Here is a 24,191-nt window from a genome sequence, read left to right as displayed (position 1 = left end):
TTTAGAAGTAAGTTGGTGACATTTCAATGATTAGGACACCATCATAGGCGTTCGGAAATCCATACTTCACAACATTGCAGACTCTTCATTAATTAACTTCCTATTGATCACTGACCTTGCCAGTTCAAATTATTTCCATTTCACACATCAGCTTACAATTCAGTCAACTTCTGTTATGAGTAATAGTGTAAGTTCAATTCTCTTAACCACTCCTGTCTCCCACTTGGAGACTTTCAATGCTTTCGTTGATTACAGCAGCCGATAAATTTATCTTGTTGATAATGAATTTTTCTGGAAATTTAAAGTGGTGGCTTTATTGAAGCTCAAGGACGCACCCGATAGAGGACAGGAATTCTTTGCAGGGCTGACAGAGTATGTTTTGCACTTCTGATCAGAGCTCATTTTTCAAGCTCAAATGACAAGTTCTGTTAAAGGTAGTATGATCAAGCTGACCAGACTATACTACACCACCATCATCAGTGACCAAATCAGTAGCATAAAGTGGAGGCCCTCGCTGGTGATGATAGCGTTGCTGTCAACACAATAGTGACACACAGGGTACTTTCTCAGTAAACACTTATAACAACGCCACAATAAACACAGAAACCATTGTGATGTAACAGCTCTGTTGCAAATGTTAGACTGCTAAGCTCCTACCCATTTGTACAGAGCTTGTACAGACTAATTTTGTACTGAACAAAATGTGACAACTTGAAATAACAACAGACTGAAAATACCTGAATCCTTACCTTACCTGAAAACAGTCTAAACCAATGTTGTGAATAACTTGGCAGCTTGAATAGCGTTCCTTTCATTTACTGTTTGTACTGACGTGTATCTGAAAAGTGATCTGCTCATCTCGGATAAAACATGAAAATATGACTGCTAGTCTTTGAACTAGGTTTCAAACTTTGCCCTCTTGCAGCAAATGGTGCATCCACTCACTAGTTGTGATGCTGAACACAAAAGCTGGCGAATGGAGTGATACAAAAGTCATTCTTAATGGAATATTGGGATCTGTATCACTCACTTTCCATTATCACCAACAGGTGACCAAGACTAAAATCTTAAAGCTGGATATTTTTTCATTGCTTACCAGGTGTTTAATCTCCTTCTAATGTTATATGGTGAATCTGATGGCATGCTGGCACATCCAGCAGAGATGAATTCACATTAGCTCTCAAGCTAAACCATGTTTGTGTCTACCTGACAAATGTAAGTACAACATTCACTTTTCTTTTAGCTCTGTTTTGATCACCACCGACTCCTGAGAAAATAATTAGATTCTTTAGTTGCTAAATGTTTCACTATGTTCACCAGCAATTCACAAACTTTTTCTTTCTGTTATTTGCTGTTGGGCAGGCAGTGTATATTTGGTTCATTAGAGTTTTCACTAAAACCAGCTCTCTGCTGTAGCTTGAAACAAAGTGTGCTAAGATACTAAAATGCTGTGTAGATCTAAAGGCAACTGTGGTAATTATTTGTGGGTTGGCCGCTATGAACAACTTTGACATTAATGTTGACTATTGCAGCTTTTAACATGTTGGCACATTTTTAGCAAATTTCAAAAATAAGGACCACTTGTGGATAGTTTTTTGTAGAAACTCATAAAATACCAGAAAGGTAATAAAGTGGCTTGAGTTCAAAACTACACTGTGGACCTAGGCTGCTGGGGCAACGTATGCAATTTCCTGTATTTAGGATAGAGTTAGTTCAGGCTTACATAAAGTCATAACCTTAAAGTCTTTAACCTGGCTTTGCTCACACCTTAAAGTTAAATGTCATTGTTGAGTAGACGGCAGGAAAGTTGGAGATAGACTGTAACATTTTGCCACGCAGTCCTAAGTATAGTCACATCACAGTCAAACTGCACAGAAGAAACACCATATTATACTGAACAACTCCTCAGCATTTTGGCCCATCTCCATGCAGCATTCTTTTTGGCTCCTGAGCCTCCAGCCACCTGCACAACTTGTAATAAAACTGTCACAAATGAATGAAAGTCGGGTGGGGGAGGGAGGGGGCAGGGGGGTTAACACAGATGTCCAAATAAAGTGTGAATGATTCATTTTGCCAAGATTAGTGGCATTCTCTGGCAGAAACTTTCCCATGGCAAAGGAACTCAGCTGCTTTCATTACTGCCCTGAGGATTGTCATCATAAATTGATTTTCTCTCTGAAAGACAAATTAAATTGCATATAAAATACAACAGAAAGAACAAGAAAGTGTCTGTTTCTCCATTTTCTTTCACAGCTCCCATTCCCTCCCTTCTCTTTGTTGTCCCCTTTTTGTCAATTTCCCATGTCTCTCACATCTAAGTGATCCAGAGTGTTCAAACTTAAATTAAGATCTCCGGCAAGATAAACAGTTAAAACCAGTTCCCATAGTTACGGCTCACACAGTGTGGTGATTGCATTATAATCCGACAGCAATCAACTCTAAATGAAACAGGGATGATAAGGGTGCTATTTTCTGTGTGTGTGCGTGTGTGTATGTACGTGCTTGAATGTAGCTTATTTCTTTCCTTTGTTCGACGTAGATTTTTATTACCTTCCAATCAGGTCAGCTCCACAGTGGAGGCTTTTTGGACAAACATGGCCATGATGTGGGCAGAATGAGATTAAGACACTACAGCAAGGACTCATTGCTGCTGCTGTGGGAAATTCAATGTCCTGTAATAACAGTTCAATAGACACTAAGTATGAAAGGGAGTTTGCCCTTCAACTGTAAGCAGTATTTTATTCTACAGTCCATATACCTAAAACATGAAAAATGCAAGCACACATTCCTGGAAGATTACCTTATAACATGAACTTTGTAGTACGGTTTCATAACGACTGTTGCAATGAAAGGAAACATAGATGCCACTGTTAATTTTTTTCAGTTTTAAAATCTTGTCTCACAATATGGTCAACTGCTGTGCAGTTTTTAAGCATCTGGTAAGCCTTCACCAGATCAACCTGTTGTTAAAGGCATCACTTGGCTGAACTAAGTCTTGGCATGCATTTCTTGCACTTCCTTTAGTGCAAGTTGCAGCTTTTAAAAAGTTTTATTTAAATTTAGCACAATATTTTGACTTGCATTGTTCCTTGGTAATAAATATTACATATTTATTATCATATTACATTTTTTTAAACAAAACCAACTCTTGAACACTAAGCAGAGATACCTTCCTGTTCATTCATCCAAGTCTGAGACTTGGTGTCTCTGTGGGAAGAATGCCACTCATCTGAGATGTCTGCAGGTTGTCAGAGCATGAGGGAAGAGGAGTGAGGGTAAGGCGAACCCTGAAGCAGCCCCAAGACAAACAAGAAAGGCATCTGTGAGTGGAAGCCATCATCAGTCATCCTAAAGAAATTATCCCCTCCACCGTGTCCCACTGATCAACAACGAACTGCATGCTCAGACCAAGGCCTCCTCACGAAAAGACAAAACCCTCTTTCATTACGTGCTTGTTTTAATCTACATTAAAGGGAGAAGATATCAATGCTTCTTACCACTTCTTTCATCTGATGTTTGTGATGAATCAATAAAGATGGACCAGATAGATTTGGCGTGGTGCCTTGCTGAAAGAAAAATGAGCAAAGTTAAAGAAATGATGCAAAACAGAACAGCCTGGTTTAAACAAAGGAACGACATCATTGCACAATGTGTACTGTATTGTATAACAATGACTGTATGCACAGTATGCAGTACAAAGCACGTCACTGTGCATAAAAAAGGGAAAGAGCAGTCATTCAATAAAGTGGGGTTAGAGCCAAATGAAATATGCTCCCAATTATGGCAATGGTTGTAAGGAGCTAATAAAGTGAATGTCCCTACAAGACACTGAACCCTAATGGATCCCAACTAATTTGCTTTGACTGATGAATTTCCCACTCCAGTTGTGTGGGGTTGAATAATTATGAAATTTATCACAAGACATTGAGACTCATTAAGGATTCACGACATTTCATTAAAGCAATGTTGTTAGAGGCAGCACATGGTGTTCTGTTTGTGTTTGTAGGTGTGCGCATGCAGAGAGTCTGAAATAGTGTGTAGAAGTAATTATCCCACGATTAAAGCACTTGAAGGAAAGGCTGCTTTTGCTTCTCTGTCATTTAGTTTCTGAATTCCATCAATTCACATCTTTTTTTTTCTCATGGCATGGAGGAGTTTTCTGGCTGTATTGTGCACATTCATTACTGTCAAGGGCTTCTGATGTGTTTGAAAATGTGCACCTTGAGCCATCAAAAATCTACAAAATCCATTACATTTATATAAAAATGGCATGACAGACTAGATGGTTCATTGTATAGCTTTACAGAAAAGTCTGTTTCTGAGGCCCAAATCCTGTACAGACTTTGGCTTAGAGTACAGTTAAGTTTGGGTTTAGAAAGGTATCAAATGAAAAGAGCTTTGTGGAAATAAGTGTGTATTTTTAAATATAATGTAAGTTTAAGGCTGTGAACGTGACAAAACCACACAAAAATGCTGCCAAATATGGAGAACAAAGAGATATAAACAGATTACCCTATGTGAGGGTTAGCATGACCAGCACTGTCAAACTGGACACTCCTTTTACACTTCACAGTTTTTCAGTTGCTGTGTCTCGTGTATCTGGGGAAAGCCCCTCAATGTAGGGCTTTTCTAACAATGAATACATCCAAAAATGACAGAACATTTGATTCTAAAAGGAATAGTTCAGCATTCTGGGAAATACATATATTTGCTTTATTTATGAAAATAGATCCATTTCATTTATGAATGTATGTTGTTTGTGATATATAGAGCAATTTCATTCTTCATCACCTGACTGGGATGGGACAAGGAAAAACAAGTCAACAGGAGTGGTGAGATGGGAATCATAATAATATCAAGAATTTGCTAGCCTACTTTGTCCAAAAAGTAGTTTTTGGAGTGGAAACACACTGCAAATGCAATAACTGCAATGACAATAATAATCACTGCTTTTTTAAGTTCACTTATGACCTTGCTGGTAAACTGCTGCCTATTTACTGCCATCAGTCAGACACAAAGCAAAAATATGCAGTCAGTGGGAGTCGTGTTTGTACTGCTGTGATATTTTCCTGCAGAGTGTGCCATCCTCCATGCAGCCATGTTCACCTACATATCTGTAGGTGAACTTGCCGAATGTTGTTCTGTGTGGGATGGGTAGTGTACAGTGGATTCAGCAGAGATTTATTTTAGTAGAGACAAATGGTGCTGATGAGGACCCTAAAACACTGAGGGGAACTTCATTATCTGCTGATAATTATCTGTGGGTTCACTACTTTGAGTTATACTTTTCATATTATGCTTATAAATGTAATGATTAATGAAAAAAATGGAACTAATGTCAGCGTTAAATTCTGTTGTCACATTGAGGTTGCCAGGTTTGGTGCCATCATTAGTCTGTGGAGACCATTAAAAACTCGCCAACTGTATCTGGCAACCCTTTGGCATAACTGCTGTTTGTCTAGACATTGTTTTAGCACAAAAATCCCTTTAAAATTACAAAATTATGTTTTTTTTTTTTAATTTATAATGTTTTTCAGGTTTAACAACTGAAGTACACTGTGCAAGTAAAACAGCTTTAAAAATGTTTTAGGTGTATTTTTGAACTTTGGACATACTTGAACTAACCGATTCCTCCTGTGTCCATTCTTTATGCTTAACTAGGTTAAAGATTTCCTGACATGATATCAAGTTCATGTCCTGACAAACACAGACTTGATATTAATCTTCTCATCGCAACCTTCGCAAAAGAAAACAGGTGTAAAATGTTGCACAGTGTTTTAGGGCCAAGAAATACTGCTAAATTAGATTGTCTTACTTCCAAATCTTGTTCTCTATTGACTCACTTCTATCATGGCCATGTAACTTCTATGCATATTTTAAGTATAGGGGAAAGTAAGCTGCAGTGGATTCACATATTACTTTAAGTACAATATTTGTTTGAATTCCTTTTTTATCCCTTCACCTTGAGATCACTGCATTTGACTTGACACATTTCTTCAGAGTTGTAATTCCTAATGAAATCAAGAACTACCAGCACAGGCTCTAAGGAAATCCACTGACATACAAGTGGTATTCATTGGGTTGTTGATTTCTATTTACCTAAGCTCACTTGGTTTTTGTTTAATTATAAACGATAAATGAACAAGATCAATACCACCAAATAAATGAAGTGAGACATAGTTTGAGGGGGGAATATTGAGCAAAACACGCCTGGCTGTTTCATTGTTTCGTGACCCAAGTTGAGCTGGGACCACATGGGAAAGTGGAAGGAGTACAGAGAAAATACCACAAGACAAAGCAAAACAGCCATGAACTCAGATTGAAGGGTTTGATTACACTCATTTAGTCATTTTGAATGTGCTTGTTTTCATGCCATTTTAACTACATATTGCATGAGTGTAGTCGTCTATAACCATGAACTAGATGTTATTGATTTGCAATGTATAGTATCCACAAATACACCAGAAAGGTTTTTGTTGTTGTAGGCTGACTGTCTTACCTATGGAAATAGCAAGGTTCCTTATTTCCAGTGCCAAATTGAACTTTCAATTCAACAGATATGTATGAAACTGATCCTGAATGAACTATTCTCCCATGGTTTCGGTCTTTATACTAAGCTAACTGGCAGCTGGTTTTAGCCTTATATTTGTTGAAGATGTTTAAATTATAGATATGTCAGTGGTCTCGGTCTTCTTATCGCCTTCATTCCAAAACGTCAAACCATTGCTTTAATGTGTTTTTAGGTAAGTAGCCAGTTGCTCATTTAGTAGATTTAATTTGGAGATTTTCCTGCAGAGTGTGCCATCCTCCATGCAGCCATGGAGTGGGTTCTCTCTATCTGTAGATAATCTGAACTCTAATCTTCCCTCATCAGTTGGCTCAGCTAGCTGAACATCATTCTCTCCAAAAGACATCATACACATGCACTAAAGTGAGTGTGATGCTATATCACAAACAGGAGACATGGCCATACACAGCTGTGGTAAAAATCCAGTGTAATCTTATGAAATGAGTGTGAGAGAAAGTTATGGCGCCCTGGGTGCTGTTTAGTTAGAAGATTGCCAGTGGTCTGTAAACTTGCAAATTGAAACCGGCCTCTGTGTGACTCACTGTCATGTTAATAGAATATAACGCAGAGTGAATCCCAATCCGAAGTTAACCACCATACTGAATGTTGCTCTCTTGCTTTTTCCCACAGGACAAGCAGCTTCATTATGAAGCACTGTGGTCTCCTTTTCATCTCGGTGAGATCACCCCTGTGGGGAGTATCAACACTGTGAGCCACATCTGACGCTTTCTTGTTGCTGTTTAAACATTGAAATAGTGTTCCACCATATTGTTGTGTGCCGCTGTTTTTTTTTTTTTTTTTATCTGGTCTGCAATAATGCAGCTGCTTGGAAACTGCCACAGGATTGAAAGATCTCAGTGGAGAAAGGAGATGATCAATTTGTGAGGGACCCCCCCCCCACCCCACCCCTCCACCTCAGCTCCCTTTCTCCTCCTCATCTCCAAACCCTCTCCCCCACAGCTCCCTGACCCCCATACCCCTCCTCCTTCTCACTTCAACTAGCCATAATTATTTTGCAAAAGAGCTCCAGCAAAAGAACACGCAGACTAATTTCTCTTGCCCAGTTATGAAAAGCTCATTAAAATAGGCCTGGAACAAACAAAGCTTTTCCTGTGAGGCCCCTTTTCAAATTCATTTCATAATTTCACTCTGTTTTAATCATTTATATCAATTAATCATTCCTTGGTGGAAAAGACATTCTTTGCCATCTTATGTGGTTTTTTTGTTCTACTGAGTGAGAGGCTTGATGAGAATGTCAAGAGAATAAGGCTCAAACCAAGGTGGAGTAGCACTGGCTTTGCCAAAGGGAAATCAGCTTGATGCAGCACAATCTCTGGAGCTGCAGGAATAATTAAACAATTAAAGTCAAGAAAAAGATCATCTTTATACATCTGATGTCTTTCTAATGAAGCTAGGGGCATCTTATAATAAAGCTGTTTTGTCATGTAAAACCACTCAACCCAGTGAATCTCAAAACAAATCTGCTCTGAGGCAACTTTTCTCCAATAGCAACACTTTTTTTTTAGTTTAACTGCAGACGTCACTTGTCTGCGTGGAACAGTTTCAGGCTGTTACACTGCAGCTTTTCTTTTGGTAAAAGCTAAATATAAAACAGGAGGTATTCGTCTTCCTTCTCTTCCTGCACTGTGACAGAAAACATGTCAGCCCCTCCACTTGTTTTCATTAAAAGGTGTTGCAATTGCTTCCACTGTATCGGGTCTTTGATGTCTCACATGATGGTGAAAAACTAAACCTGTGAGGCTAAATGAATTAAAGAACCTCAGCCAAATCAAGGTCTTGCAGATTAGCCTTAATAGGTGTTGAAACCAATGACCTAGGGCTTAATGAGGTTGTAAACGACAGCAGGCTGGTGCTGCGATTATTTCCAGTGACAGACGATGGCGCCACTACGCAGCTGTTAGGCCTCGATATTTCCCAGAGGTTAGAGTTACCCTTGGTAAACTAAGTACTTATTGAATGTCAACTAATTAAACTCAGACGTGAGATGAATGTGGCCTATTATTGGATGTTGCCATGCAGTCTTTATATTTTAAAAAAAAGCTCAGTCTGATCCTAAATTAAACAAGTGAAAAATGAAAATCCATCTTTTTTAGGATAATAATATTTAAGACAATTACTCCTTTTATTAATACTATATATGATTAAATGAGATAATAAATTACAGTTTGTGTGGCAACACGTTTAACAGGCTATACGGAACGGCTAGGCTCATTATAGGCTAGTGGTAATTTTGCAGTCTGTCAGTGTTTGACACTCTTCTCCGTTTCTCCCGCAGCTCTCCGCTCCGTCTCCCCATTCCCCCTGTCCATCCTTCTCTGCGTGTCCAGCTCAATCCCCCATCTCTTCTGATTGGCTGGATTTGTTATTCTTCTTAAATGAACTGCGCGCTGATTGGCTGCGGCGGCACTTTCGTCACGCGGCTAAAAGGGGTTTTTACTGGAGGTTTCTTCCTGTCAGCGACACATGTAGAACAAGCAGCTAACGGGACCCGAGCCCAGACCAGAGGACAGTCTACCATAGCCTCTCTGCCAGACTCCTCATTTCCTTTTTTTTTTCATTGCTTTTGCCTAAACGCGTCCTTCTGTGGTTTTGAGGAAACTATACGTAGATCTGTAACCACGTCTTGCAATGGACTCCTTTTGTTCCAGCGAAAACCAGAGCAGTAAAGCCGCCACAGTCCGCCGGGGACCATCCAGTGGAAATACTATCTGATAACTCCATTTGCTCGGTGCCAGTGACACGAGCTCCAGTCCTCGCTGAGGGTTGCTGCCGCGCTGAGCTGGAGGCCGACGGCGCGCGATCCCGTGTCCGCTTTTACCTGCACTTTTTGGGACTCCCGTAGTCTTACCTGTTCCGCTACGTGCCAGTCAACTCGTTAACTTTCCAGTCATTACACTTAAAAGAGACAAACGAGGTGGGTGTTCGGATATTAACAGCGACGTTGCATGATAACTCCTTAAAACGTATGTCATTATAGTTTGTTTGTTTACACCGTAGCCTCGTTGCTGTTTTTCTTTTCAGAATGCTAACAGTGATATGTGATAGGCTGTTATTCTTGCGATGTTATCCTCCTCCTTATTCCTGAATTGACCCCCGCAATAGCACCAGTGTAATGCTACATTTCTTTTATTTTCCATTAAAAAAAAAAAAAAAAAGCAGCCAGCGGACAGGAGCTTTTAGCACATGACTGCCTGATGTGCGCACCCCCCTTCACCCCCCACCCCCCCTTCCCTTTTTATTTCCATGACTTAGTCTCTGCGTCCAAATTGCCTGCCCGTGTAATTACTTGAGTTAGCCCATTTAAGTTAAAAGCCAGCCCCCCTCCTGTCCCCTTCATCCCTTGGCGGAAAAAAAAGGATCTCCTCTCTGAATGAAACTTGACGATGGTTCGTCTTGTTTATCCAGGGAGTCACTTTCAGGTCGGCTTTTTGATTCATCTCCTTTTAGATTTAATCAGCACTAAGGTACGCTGTGGTTTGTCCCTAAGAGCCATCGCTAATGGGCTTACTGAATGCTTTTCTGTGTGCACCCCCCCCCCCCCACCCTTCCCAACTCTAATTAGCCTACCTGCCTTTCAACAAAGATTTGGCTTTATCCAGCCATGTAGTCTGCCTGACCAAATTGGAGAGGATTATATTTGAAAGAACCCATATTAATTTTGTGGGTGAAACAAATGCCTGCATTTCATTACATTAGAACACTTAACATCGTTACAGCAGGTCTGTGGTATATCAGGGCTATGCCTCCTATTAAGGTTCTGTTATAGTCACAAGACAGATCATATTCATCGTCTGGGTCAAAGACCTATGAAGCATCAAGTGCTGGTTAAAACCAACATGCCAGAATGTTGAAGCCAATTTGGTTTCAGCCTATTTATACAGTATTCCTTTGTGTTTTGCAATAACCACCTCCCAGCTACTCAAACTGTAACAGAGTGCAGAATTGTCTGTTAAAAAGTATTGTGCTATTTAGAATTTCTTTTGGACAGCTCAACAAAAGCTTGTGCTGCGTGATTGTTCTTTTGGCCCCCAGTGTTATCAGTTAACAGACATTCATCATGAGCGGTCCAATGAAGCAGCAGCATGGGGATGAGACAGAGATCAAGGGCAGATTAGTTCACTAAATGACTCGTAGCTCTCTCGTAGCAGGACAGGTCTCACAACTGTTCCCTTAATGAGATCAGCTATTGTGCTTTGGTACAATTTGCAGTCTGCCGCTGTTTTAAAGACCACACTGATGTTCAAGAGGCTGGAACTTTTCCATTTGATAATTCACTTGTGGACCATGGTTCATATTACTGTGTTGTACAGAGATCCAATCTATCGCTATTATTACCCTCAGGTCCACTGTGTACAAAACTGTACTTACCTGGTAAAAGCAGGAGCTGCAACCTTCTGGGTATGATGCACAACTGTTGGGACTGTCACATCATCTTCTCTGTCTCTGTGTGTTTGTAGAGACAATGGTGAACCCCGGAGGCAGCAGCCAGCCACCACCAGTGGGCACAGGTTCTCTGTCCTGGAAGCGCTGTGCCGGGTGCGGGGGCAAAATCGCAGACCGCTTCCTCCTTTACACCATGGACAGCTACTGGCACAGCCGATGCCTCAAGTGCTCCTGCTGCCAGGCCCAGCTCGGCGAAATCGGCACATCGTGCTACACAAAAAGCGGCATGATCCTCTGTAGGAATGACTATATCAGGTGAGAACAACACATCGTGTTTACAATATGTTAGTTCGATTAGTTTTAAATTTCAGGATAATGTCACTGACAGTTATTACCACCAAATGTTTGCTGTTCTGACCTTTCATTATAACTTGGGTAACTCATTTCACATCTTGCATGAATTTGTAAGGAAAATTGCATATCTCAGAAACCAGATAACTTCAAAAGTCCTGGAATGTATTAAGCAATGATATTAAATAGAGTTAAAACCAGGGATCTTTTCTGGTCATGCAACGAGCTGCAAAGTTGGATGTGCTTCTGCAGAACATGTGTCTCAAATTGTACTAACATCATCAGTGCTCATTAAAGTATCCTGGTTGAAGTCTCCCTGGTCTTCGTTGAAAGAGGTCAGACATGCTGGGTTGTTGACAGAGCACAAAGCAAATGAGTTGTTCTGCAGGCACTCTGCATATCTGTCCTCTGCTGTTCATGGTCAACTGAAGGACAGAAAATTGGTCTTGTAGGATTTACTGTATGTTTTCTCTGGGGGACATGTATACAGATGACACAGATGATTTTTGGCCATTACATACATATACAAAAAATAAGATTTTAAATATTGTAATAGGTGTACCAGACACATAACTATAGTTTATAAATGACACTCTTAAATCAAGAATAAGTGCAAGAATGACATTGATTTAACACTTGAGTTCTTTTTGTTTATTGTGCAAACAAACAGATATTATTTATGTTTTTAATTGAGGTTTTCCTTTGTTATAAGTTATAATTCAGGTATCTGAGTTTGGATATAGTTAATTTCTTTTGTAATAATATAAAAGATGGAACTGCACTACAGCCAACATGCAACACTGCTATTAAATTTGCACGAATAATTCAAAATCTAAAGTGTGCCTGTGTGCGCTCACACCCATCTCATAAAAAGGATGAGGAAGTCAATGGGGTGCTTCATTCATAATGGGACTATAACGTAATTAAAATTGGAAGGGAAAAAAATGTGGCTACACCTTTCCACTTGTAATGAGAGCATGCTTGGTGGAAGAGCTAAAACGCATATTATGGAACCATGAGATCTCTGCAGAGATAAAGATACGAGTGGGGGGAAAACATCTGACAGTGAGTCTACACAATTAAATGCTTTAATTATAGTCCCCCTCCATTTCCTTTAGTCCTGATGGGTTTTATCTAATGAGATCTGGTCCCTGGCTTGTATCCGCTCCCAATGACGTGTCCGAAATGAATGAGAGCCACACTGCAAACAAAACATTTAATTAACCAAATTGGCTTTTGAGAGAGAGCAAGAGAGAAAGACAGATAGAGAAGAGGGATTATTGCGAAGGCCATTTGCTGCTGTTTTTCCCCCCTCATCTTAAAGGGACAGACTCATTTTTGTAATAGACTGCTAAACTGCCAATATGACATACATTTCCAGCCGTAGCTCCAAATTGACATAAATACAGCTGAAATGAAAATGTTTGTCTGATTGAGCAGGAGTGGGAAAAGCATCACATCAGACTCATGTTCACACCCATCTCCCATCACTCAGGTAGGAGTATTCACCAACATCACGGGAGAAGCACCGGCTTTATGCCAAAACTTTAATGTCGGTCTTAAAGCCAAAGTTGCTTCTGCTGTGGGGCTCATGTTGTTTTGAGCTAGAGGTGATATTATTTCAGTGGGCTGCTAGTAGAAGGAGAATTAATTTACTTGTGGCTGCTGGATTCAGGGAGAATGCTGTCCCCTTAATTGAATAAGCCTAGGTAATTAAATGGCACTTTTCCAATAGAATGTGTGAGGTAAATCTAATAGTTGGTTATTTAATATCACTTTGAAGTCTGCCCACTCAAGCACTATGACAGCACACGAGAATGTGAACTATTAGGCCAGGAAAAAACTGGGATCTCAGAAATTAATTAAATCGCATGCAATTTAGGGGAAACGTTTATCTTGATTTGTCATAACAGAATTAATTCAAGGCCTTCAATTCACTTGGGGCCAGATCTGTTACTCTGAATTAACCAAGTGTAATTTGGCTGATCCACCACCACCCTCCACCCCTACACACACACATACACACACACTCACAGACAGACACACCTCCCCATCCCCCTACTCCCAAAACACATGCACATAGACAACACAGATCCACACGCAACCTCCCTCATCCTCGCAATCTCCCTACCCTGGCCCCCCACACCCTTTTCTCTAATGTAGCTCTTCCCATTATGCAAAGCCCTGCTTCAGTATCAATATGTCCTAGTGCTTTTAAGGTGCTTTGGCTGCTGATGTAGAGAGGCATTTTTAATGGACTGTGTTGCAGAAATCATTGTTGTGGGGTAATTTTACCCTACTCAAAGGCCTTGGTGAATGAGGTCTGCATTTACCAGACAGCCTAGCAGCAAGCCATGCTATATTTCACCTGGCAGTCAGTGCTGAAATGAAATCCAATAGTCATTGCCTATATAGACAACAGACAGCTCCAAATGTGTTTTTTGTTTGTTATTTAATTTAATCAAACATGTCAGCAGTAGCAAAGTCAGATGCACGGGGGGGAAAAAAGCAGATAAATCAAGATAAATCCATCCTCCAGAACCAAAAAAGAACCACAGATTTTTTTAGGAGGGAAAAAAAACAGAAACCAGATGTGTCATTGCAATTAAAGAGTCCCTTGGCCTTAATTATACTGACCTGGGGTGTCTACTTCACCTCAGCGCTGTAGTTCACTGGCAGAAGAGGCCATTAGAGCCCAAGTTCAAACCGATATAGCAGTTTAATTGCACACCTAAAGGCTTTGGCTCCTTAAATCAAATACTATCAAGAGCTATCCCCTGGTAAAAATAATCAACCTGGTATGTGTTCTGCACTGTGGTGAAATACAAAAAGCAGTGGCGAAGACGTCCTGTAGTCCCTGTTTCAACACCTTTCAAAAGTGTTCACGTAGAGAAACTCCTTGAGGACTAAATTCAGCTTGAACGCGAGGAGCATGTTTTCAATTTGAGAAAAGTTTGAGTTTTAGAATGAGGCAGCTTTGATATGCAGAAATGCCTTTTCAGGAGAAGTGTAGTTTTGCTTCTCCACACATACACACACACACACACGTTGCATGAGCACAAGTCTTAAAGCAAGGCCTATATGTTCATTTCCACTATCGTGTTTGTCCCAGTGAAAGCAGAGAATTGGCAGTGTTGTGACGACAGTCTCCAGTTAATTAGTTTCTGAAATTGAGTTTTGATGGAGCCTTTCCAAATGATGCCAAGACAAAATTTGCTTCTGCCTAGTCTGTCTTATTGAAAGCCATTTCTGTGTCCCTTTGCAAAGAGCTCTGGCTTGTTTGTTCGTCAATATATCTAACAACTGCCTGTGTTATGGTTGGGATGGTAGAAGCATTTATTCTCTCGCTTTGTCTCAGTGTAAATTTGTAAATACTTTTCATAAAATTGTCCTCAAGAACATCTGAACAGGAAAAAAATGTAGATCTTACAACACTTTCCTCTTGTTTCTTTTCTTGTTAATTTTTTAAGTCAAACAGCTTTTCTCTGATGCACACACACCAATGTTAACCACTCCCCCTATCCCTTTCTTTCTCCATCCCTCTCCCCCTCTATCCCCTTCTCTCCGGAGCATGTCAGATGCTGTGGTCTTATTTGATTGCTTAGGAAAAGTGCAGTGATAGAGCAAACACCCGGTGAGATATGATGACAAATGGGTCCAGATCCCAGTAAATTACTTTCTGCTCAAATCGAAATTTCATTCAGTTTGCTGCTCACCGAGATGAAGTAATCTAAATTGTGGACTCAGAAGGAAGATAGAAGGGAAGCTGGAGCAAGCATTTCATTATCAAGAGGCAGAGGAGAGAGAGAGGGAGAAGGTTAGGGACGAAAGAGATGAGCAGAAGCAAATCTAAAGTGTTGACACCATGATTGAAAAGGTTAACCCATGCACATTATATATCAACCCGAGTAGCTACGGGTTTCTAATGGAAACACGGCACTGACAGAGCATTCACAGGAGTCCTAATGGCAAAAGCACTATGTCTCCGCCTGGATGTACAATCAAATCCTCTTAGGTCCTGATTGCTTATGTTCCAGGTTATTATTAGGTTGCAAAAAATGTGCACCAAAAGTAATATGCCGTTTCAGTGGTAGATGCTTGTGTAGAGGAGAGAACTGGAGGATTCATGTTTCTGTTGATATTGTGATGATTTTCTATTTCTCTTCTCCGTTTTTTCTCCTGTGTGTTTACCCCTTCAAGTTAGAAATAGAGCTAGGGAATAGTGAACTTAGCACTGAATATAGTTTTCATTCAGTCACATCCTCAGCAGACAGAAGTGTGGATGTCACAGTTCATTAAACACGACTAAATCTATGCAGATGAGTACACTGGTTTCACACTAACACTTGCTCCTTTTCTTCTTCCTTTCCCTCAGATTATTTGGAAACAGTGGAGCTTGCAGTGCTTGTGGTCAGTCCATTCCAGCCAGTGAACTGGTGATGAGGGCACAGGGCAACGTGTACCATCTCAAGGTAAAGAGTTTGTTGACCTTGTGTTGTGTAATTTCACCTGGACGAATAAAGTTGTATTCACTTGAATTTGGACTAATTTTGCAGGTGGGTTGATTGTAGAACTGAAACAAGTAGTTGATTGATACAAATTAAATCCACATCTGTTTTGATTCACTGTCAGAAATGATTTTTAAGCTAAAACAACATAAAAGTTGCCAAGTTCCAGAATGTAGCCTGTGAGAAATAGTGTTTTCTTTTGTCATACGTGACCAGTTAAATTAAGTGTTCTGGGACTTTTTTTGACCTGACCTGTTAATTAGTTGGACCTGTATTTTTCAACTTTACCCAGTTCCAGCGACTGCACAGAAATGTGTATATGTCTGTGTCTGTACACAAGCATGCTCAAAGATGTTATTACATAACAGGATTGAGCGCTGCCTCGTGGTCCTCAGGCCTTGTTGTGATCAGTTCTCTCTCTGTCTGTCTTCCCCCCCTCCCATCACCACAGTGTTTCACATGTTCCACCTGCCGGAACCGGCTTGTCCCTGGGGACCGGTTCCACTACATCAACGGCAGCCTGTTCTGCGAGCACGACAGACCCACACCACTCATCAACGGCCATTTGAGTTCACTGCAGACGAACCCGTTACTGCCCGACCAGAAGGTAAGACCCCCACCATCCCTACACCGTCCTTCTCTCTCTGCACCAGTGAAACACAACAGGGGACTGTCTAATGGTGAAGTTGGCTCTGGAGTTCTTTGTGAGCTTATTTTAAAGTATTAAGAGGGGCAGAAGTCAGAGGGGCAGAAGTCAGCTTTTACAGAATTCAGTCAGTAAAAGCTTGTCATCAGTCAGTTGGAGTCATTAGCAGGAAAAGAAAAACATCTGTAATTTTCACGCCAACATTTTTCACTCTGTTCATATTGATGTTGTCGATTCAACTCCACTGCAAGGCATGCAGCAGATATTAAATCTTACAGAGCAGAGATGAATTTTATTTTTAGACAGCCAATGGATTTTTCCATCATTCTTGTTTGAGAACACGCACTCAGAAAATCTGTATTAACCGTCAGCACAAAACATGTGAAAATGATTTTTTTGTACTGCTGTCCTCGCTCGGTTTGTTATGAGCAGATACATATTTGACTCATCTTGAATTTATTTGCTGTCCCGAGCCAGACTTGCAATTGTGCTGAAAAATGACACATGTTGCCATTAATACCAAGTGTTTAAAACTGCATTTGACTACTCCATCAACAATACTGAGATCACCTGGGCTAAATTATTACTCCAAGGCTAAAAATATGTATATCTGGGACCTGAGGTTGAACACAGACAGTAAACTGTAGCAGCTAGTATATCATGAAAGCTGTCATCATGGCTTTCCCTGATTTGATCTTGATGCCTCCAGTGAAAGCAAAACAGAAGGCCTAATCATATACGAAGGATAACTTCATTCTTCAGGAAAGCTTCATTCCACCCGCAAGAGATATAATCATTTTTGCCTCACAACAAGGAGCTTTATTGATACCTTGTCTGCACACACAGCACACAGAGAGATATGGGAGGTGTTTGGAGTGTGTCAGAGTTAGACTGAAAAAGGAATTATATTGTTGGGAGCATGCATTTCACCTTGAGTGGTTTTGTGAGTAGAGGAGAAGTAGAACTCCATTAAGCCCCCCCACGTCACGGGCCTTTTAAGGGCTTGTCACTTTTACAAATCAGCTCTCAGAGCTCTTAGAGCTCCTCACATTTAAATTGAAAGCTGTTGCATTATCTAGCTTAATTTTAAATGTCTGTTTAAGTCCTTACTCCCATCCCCAGTGTCTCTAGTAGCATGGCTGCCGTAGTAAATATGAGGCCTCATTGTTTATTTATGCGCTAACATCAATTGTAGTGAAAACTGCTGAATTATTGATGCTAAAATGCAATCTGAATATTGGCCCTGGTGCTTTAATTATAGCAGAGAGAGAATTATTAAATAAACAGAGACACATCGCTCAGTGAGAACAGTCTCAGGATGCTTTTGTTATCATGGTGAGTGAAGTAAGGAGAATTATCTCGCTGCTGAAACACTCCATACATCATACATTCTCATTTCTTGTGCGAAAACAGAATTTGGATGGCCTAAAACAGCACAGACCTACAGTGGGAGAACAGCTCTCAAAATCAATGTGCCTCATGTATCCTGAAGAGCACAACATAAATTGTGTAGAGAAGCACAGGCAGGGTTTAGCAGAGAGAAAATGAAGCAGTCACAGAAACACAGGGTTATCTACTGACCATTGTTTTGATTATGTGCGATTTTGCCGTGACATAATTGGTGTAGTCCGTGTCCAGGGTGCAAGACATTTGATGCTCATTTATTAAGCTTTCTTCTCAGCTTCTTCCTAATCTCTTTGTTCAGAACAGACAAATTACCTCTCTCATATGGAGCTGCTTTGACCCAGGGGAGTGAGACCCTCCCAGCGTCAGTCACTTTAATTAGCCCCCAAGTAGGAGTTTGCAATTACTAATAGAGTGAAGCCCTCCTAATGATTTCAGGGATGAAGGGGGAAAATGAATCCCCCCCCCCCTTAGAATCAGGATGGAAAAAAAGAAAAAAAAAACAAGAAAGATGAAAAAGTTGGATGCTGTTGGAACCCTGACAGATCATTTTCTTTACTCCCCTGCATTTTTCTGTTTCACAGGACTGAACACCTCCTGCAGTTATGTCGGAGCGTGGTTATAATTATACCAAAGAGAATCGCTTCATGGATGCACTTTTAAGTTAATGCTAAGTAAATGGGACACCAGATGGTTTTCAAAGCCTGGCTGATCAATAAATTAAACACTAGAGCTGGTGGAAAGTTGATTCATCAGGGTGTGACATTGATGGCATTTTGTGAACTGCAGCTCTTAATGACGGCTTGGATATTTTCAATGTTTTTATTTAATTATTTTTTATCTCTCACTATTCAGGTGTGTTAGGTGGGAGCTGTGGAGGAAGCAGGATGTGTGCCTTCATTTTAGCCCTTACTCATTGTCACCCGAGACAGCGTGGATCAGCAGCACCCCAGGCTTTTAGCTGTGCTCCCAGGCCCTTTGCCCTAAAGGAATCCTCTGCCCATCTTTCCAGTGACCTGACTTTGATTTCTGCAGCCCATACCCAACACTCAGCCTTCAACAACCTTGGCTTTTCCCCAAATATGGGTGGATACTTGCACTTACTGCAACTCAATTGGGATGCTGAGGACTCCAAGACCTTGGACTAAAAAGGCCAGAGACCGATCAGAATCCAAGGGGACTCTTCAGGAAGACAAAATGAAATCACACACAAGAGGATGTTGTGACTGAAGTGAGGGGAAGAGATAAAGACAAATGAGGTTAAAAAGATGCAGGCTTTTCAACTCTGCATATTTGTTTAAAGACATTTTTGGGGAAAACCGGGACCTTTTCATTTTTCCTCTCTTCCTTTTCTATCCTCATTTCCCAACATGTTGTTTCCACTTTATAGATTTTAAGTGTTGTGAATGGGGAATATGTTTTTTCCTTTGGTGGCATATATATATATATATATATATATATATATATATATATATATATGTGTGTGTGTGTGTGTGTGTGTGTGTGTGTGTGTGTGTGTGTGTGTATATATATATACATATATATATATATATATATGTATATATATATACATATATATATATATATATATACACGAAAGAAGGGGTTTTAAAAAATTCTGTGGCTTTTTTGTGGAAAACAAATCATGAACACGCTTGGTGTATTTGTAAAACTACCATGTATGTACAGTATGCATGTAAATGTTGTTGTCCTGGCGTGGCTACAGTACATTCAACCTCTCCCCACTCAGCTCCCGTCCTCCCCCCACCCCCTCCAAACCTGAACCCATGGCAAACTGAAGAAATTTGCTTATAGTCAGTAATGTAGAGATCATCACCAACATATAAATGCTGAATGAAAGAGAAATTTATTTGTGATATTTTCCGAGACATTTGCTCCAGTATGGTGTATTTAATTAATAAAAATACTGAAGTTTATGCGCCTCCTTAAATTCATTGTAAAACATCTGAATCTGTACTTCAGAGTGGCAACTTGCTATATTTGTGTTCATATTATTTAACTATATGTAACTATATAATTCTAGTTCACACACTTAAAACTGCTTCTGTCACAAAGTGATGTCATAATGCTGCCTTGAGTCCATAGTTTTTAACCAATGAACCATTTCAGTGATGTCTTTGTCTGAATTATGAAATTACTACAAAATCCCATTAGCTAAATGCTAAATTTGATCTTTCCTGCATAGGCCTGATTTCAGTGCATGACTTCTCTGCCATAGCACTGAAAATCCTGTACTGACGATCCTGCAATGCTGCCATTTAATTTCCAGCTTAGCAATCATCATAGTGCATGATGAGCATCTAACTGAAAATGGATAAACATGTATCCTTTCTTTCTGTTCAAACGACCATTTGCTATTCATCACTCTAATACCTGACAGAAATAGAGGAAAATGTCCCTTTGAAGATTCAATTACTGTAGAGAGGGAGAGAGGTGTCTCTCTTTGGCAGGCACAAATTGAATGGGCTATTTGCAGAACAAATTGGTGTTTGAAGTCCTTGCAAGACCTAATAGGTCTGAAGGAGGGACCCAGTAATGGCTGATGCGCTTATCATCAGAGTCAGGGCCCCTCACGCGCCTGCTGCTGTTGCTGAAACAATGCTGCTGTACAGGATAAGACTTTCATGCGAAAATCAGTTCAAATAGAAGAATAAGCCTGAAGAGTAACAAACATTTGTGTGTTAAATTGGAAGTTTAATGCCATGAAAATTTTGGAAAGCTCGAAAAACTGATCTGTTTGGAATGCCAAGCCATGTCCCAAAGTACAAGCCATGTCCCAAAGTACAAGGATACACATTTTGATTCCCGAACACTAGCCCTCCAAATATTTTTATGTTTTGTGAATGTTATAGCATACTGAACCTGTCTTTTGAATTATTCCAAATCTGTTACAACACATGATATCTAGGCCAAAAACAAGTAATTTAGCAATTGCTGTTTGAATAGGCTGCATAGTGAGCCTACATTCAGCAGGTACTTATCAGGTACCAGGTACCTGGTGTACACCTGCCTGTAGGTGTAAATAATATGCAGAAGAATTTCTGTGTACAATTTAGCTGCTTTGGCTTTCAGGTCCTGGTATTGTTCATGCTGGCTCATTACTTTCCATCCAAATTTACCGCCAATTTTAGCCGAATTTCCTGAATATCTTCCAAAGAAACATCAACCGTTAAACCACTGCAGAAGAAGAGGGATAATAGTCAAAAGTAGAAAATGTGATGGGAATTTACTATTTCTTTCATCTGTTAATTTGATCTAATTTTTCCACTCCTATCTTTTGTTTCTGTAGTGGGGCGGAAGCTTGAGCGAAGTTTAGGTCACATGCTTCATGTACATCATAATTTAATCCCAAAGAATTTCAGGCATTTCCAACTCAGATTTTTTTATTCGCATTTTTTTTTTCACATAAATCAGATGGATTGAAATCCATCTGGTGCCATGCTACTGGGACCCTGGAACACAACATAGTCATTGTTTATGTTATTGGTAACATGCTTTTCCTACTATTACAAGTCTGAAAATCTTCTGTGAAAAAGACAAGCAATTTCTTATAAAATATATTACCCATTTCATACATAGTACCAAGTCAAGTTTTATTATGCCATAGAAATTGAATAATAAAAACACAGGATTAAAAAACAAAAAAAAAGAAATCCCAGACATCACTGGGGAGTTTGTAGCATAGTGACAAAATGCTGCTTCCACATGTTTTGCGTTGACATGACAAAGAAGACACAAGGTCTGAGAAATAGAAATGTGTTATTGGCCTAGTAGGTGATTTGTAGACCAGCAACAGAAGTTTCAAATCTAAATCACTAGCAATATGTTAATGTTTTCATTAAAATTCTGGCTGAATTTGAATAAGTTGTAGTTGCCAAAGAGCTTTCTGTGATAGACCGGAGCCTGACCTAGAAACAGTCACACCTGCTCCAGATATGAATAATTTTTCAGGATCATGTTTGGACAAGAGTTTCTTTACTCCAGCCACGTTTTAGATGATAAAAGGCCGATGCTATAACTGATTCATATGACAACTAAAATTCAGATCCAAGTCAAAGACACCACCCATAATTCTGACCTGAACCACAGTTGATACAGTTAAGGTGTGGCTAGATGAGCAGGTAAGTAGTACCTCAGCAAACAGTGGCATTAACAAAAAGAAAACTTTCAATTAAATTTAATGTATCACATTTCAGAGTGTAGTTTGGAGAATAAATTGATTTTTTTTTTTATTGAATAAATGTAACCACCATCCATGTAACGAACTGTATTTGGTTGGGAAACATTAGTAAGTGAACCTTAAAACCTCACTCTTGGAGCTGAGTATCATTCCAAATACACAAAAGCAATATAGTCAGATTTACAAAAATAATGAAATAAATAAATAAATAAAACAATCTCAAGGGATAATTCTGCTTTTTCACGTGACATTTAAAGGGAGCTTTTGGCTGGTTCTATGAACTACTTTAAACTGGAATTTTGGGGGAATAGCTATGTAAACATCATAAAAATATAGTCAGCACTAATACTCAGATGACTGTAAAATGCTTCAAAACCATCATCCTCATTTAGCTTAAGTCATGCATTTGATTTAAGGTCTTTTAGGATGATTTGAGTATGAATTATGAAACATGTCACAGTTGTTATCCATGGTTGATGTTTAGAGGTGGTAACGAGAGAACCGTAGCATATGTACCACTTTCACCTGCCTATCAAATGCCAGAGAAGCCTCTGAGTATCAGATTTTGAAAAAAAGAATTATCCTTTAAGTTGATTTCGGGTTTGATTTTGCTTTAAAATGACCTCAGTAATCCACATCAGAACAACAGTATTTCGTGCTACATTAATGTTGGTTTTTTCCATTATGAAATCCGCTTGGTTCCATTAAGCTGTTTACTCACACACGTGCACACACAACACACATAAATATACATAAGCTGGACACACTTGTACACAGACAGACACACACACACACACACACACACACACACACGCACGCACACTCATATGTCTTTCAAAATCAACTTATTGAAGAAGTCAAATTGCTAAATTCCACACCGAATTAAAGGAAAAAAAAAACACTATTTACACTTAATCCATATGTGAGAATTTACTTTGATGTGGCAAACCAGAGTGCGGGCTAATGGATCTCACCCACAACAATGGAGCACACTCAAATGGCATGACTGCCTAAGGGAAATTATTTTCCTTCAACTCCAGCTCCTTCCCGCTCTCACCAGGGAGTCTGCTGATGCACCACAACTGGATTATGATTAGTTATGATTAGTCACCTTGTATTTATCTGTAATTAGTTTGTGTCTCCATTCTGCTGCACGTTTTTGATTATCATTTATCTCAGTGTGTTTGGGAGGTTTTTATAGTGAGAAGAAGCTGCATTCTCCATGAAAGGCAAACCAAGTTCCCAAACCAGTTTTCGTGTAAGTTTTTGTTTACTCTATCAAAATGAATGTATGTAACACCCTCCAGATGATAATAACTTTAACAGACTATAGATTTATTTAGTGGATAACATAAAGGCCTGAGAAGTGTCTGTTTTTGTCAAAAATTCTTTAGTTGTTCATGCTAGGCCTCAGTGCTTCAACATTCAGAAATTTTCAAACAGTGTGAAAAACATTTAGGATTCAGGAAAAAAAAAATCTTGCAGTAGAGCAGAAGTATTACATTGCAAATGGAACTATCCTCTTATTTGTACTTTTACCAGAGGCTGGTTATTGATGTGTTGATGACTACTTTGAAAATTGCTCAAGGCGGAAACACAGAAATGTCATGTTCTGTCATCATGTGGCTGATACTACAGGAACTACAGCCTTGCAACTGTGAAGATGCAGTTTGGCAAAAGTGTGATAGACGACCCGTTGAACTTTGGTTGTTTGGTGTCCAGTTTGTATGCAAATGGCACTTAGTGGTTATTTACCACTTATCCTTCAGGATTGTGGGTTGCTGGAGCCAATCCCAGCTGACAGTGGATGAGAGGTGGGGTCCACCATGAACAGATCACCAATCTATCATACGGCTGACCCACAAAGACAAACACACACTCACATTCACAGCAACGGACAATTTAGACTCACCAATTAACCTAACCCCAACCATGTCTTTGGACTATGGGATGAAACTGGAGTACCCAGAAAAAAACAAACGCAAACAGAGAGAACACGCAGACTCCAAACAGAAAGACCCCAGGGATTCAAACCTGGAACCTTATTCTTTTGAGGCAACATTGCTAACCACCACACTGCCCAAATTACAATTTTTCCTTTCTTTTGTT

The 24,191-nt window shown here is 39.8% G+C and overlaps 1 protein-coding gene and 1 long non-coding RNA gene across 2 annotated transcripts; one reads left to right on the top strand and one right to left on the bottom strand.

Moving 5' to 3' along the window:
• Positions 1 to 1,467: 1,467 nt before the first annotated feature.
• LOC113129489 (uncharacterized) lies at positions 1,468 to 11,093 on the bottom strand. The gene is made up of 3 exons (XR_003295609.1): positions 10,958 to 11,093; positions 3,498 to 3,566; positions 1,468 to 3,287 (listed from the first exon to the last, which is right to left on the bottom strand). It is a non-coding gene; the product is annotated as an uncharacterized LOC113129489 (long non-coding RNA).
• On the top strand, positions 9,053 to 19,353 carry lmo4b (LIM domain only 4b). The gene is made up of 5 exons (XM_026305513.2): positions 9,053 to 9,503; positions 11,047 to 11,287; positions 15,699 to 15,795; positions 16,283 to 16,438; positions 18,737 to 19,353. The coding sequence occupies exons 2-5, from the start codon at positions 11,052 to 11,054 to the stop codon at positions 18,743 to 18,745; spliced, it is 498 nt and encodes a 165-aa protein (XP_026161298.1). The 5' UTR covers positions 9,053 to 9,503; positions 11,047 to 11,051; the 3' UTR covers positions 18,746 to 19,353.
• The last annotated feature ends 4,838 nt before the right edge of the window (positions 19,354 to 24,191 follow it).

Source organism: Mastacembelus armatus, chromosome 4 (genome assembly GCF_900324485.2).
Source record: "Mastacembelus armatus chromosome 4, fMasArm1.2, whole genome shotgun sequence".
Classification (NCBI taxonomy): Eukaryota; Metazoa; Chordata; class Actinopteri; order Synbranchiformes; family Mastacembelidae; genus Mastacembelus; species Mastacembelus armatus.
The sequence above is the reverse complement of the archived record's forward strand: the minus strand, read 5'-3'. Positions and strand labels throughout refer to the sequence as shown.

Excerpts from the sequence above, each read along its gene's own strand:
- lmo4b (XM_026305513.2), top strand. The coding sequence starts at position 11,052 with ATGGTGAACCCCGGAGGCAGCAGCCAGCCACCACCAGTGGGCACAGGT. Across the intron at positions 11,288-15,698 it reads TGTAGGAATGACTATATCAG|ATTATTTGGAAACAGTGGAG; the intron begins GTGAGAACAACA and ends CCTTTCCCTCAG. Across the intron at positions 15,796-16,282 it reads GCAACGTGTACCATCTCAAG|TGTTTCACATGTTCCACCTG; the intron begins GTAAAGAGTTTG and ends CCATCACCACAG.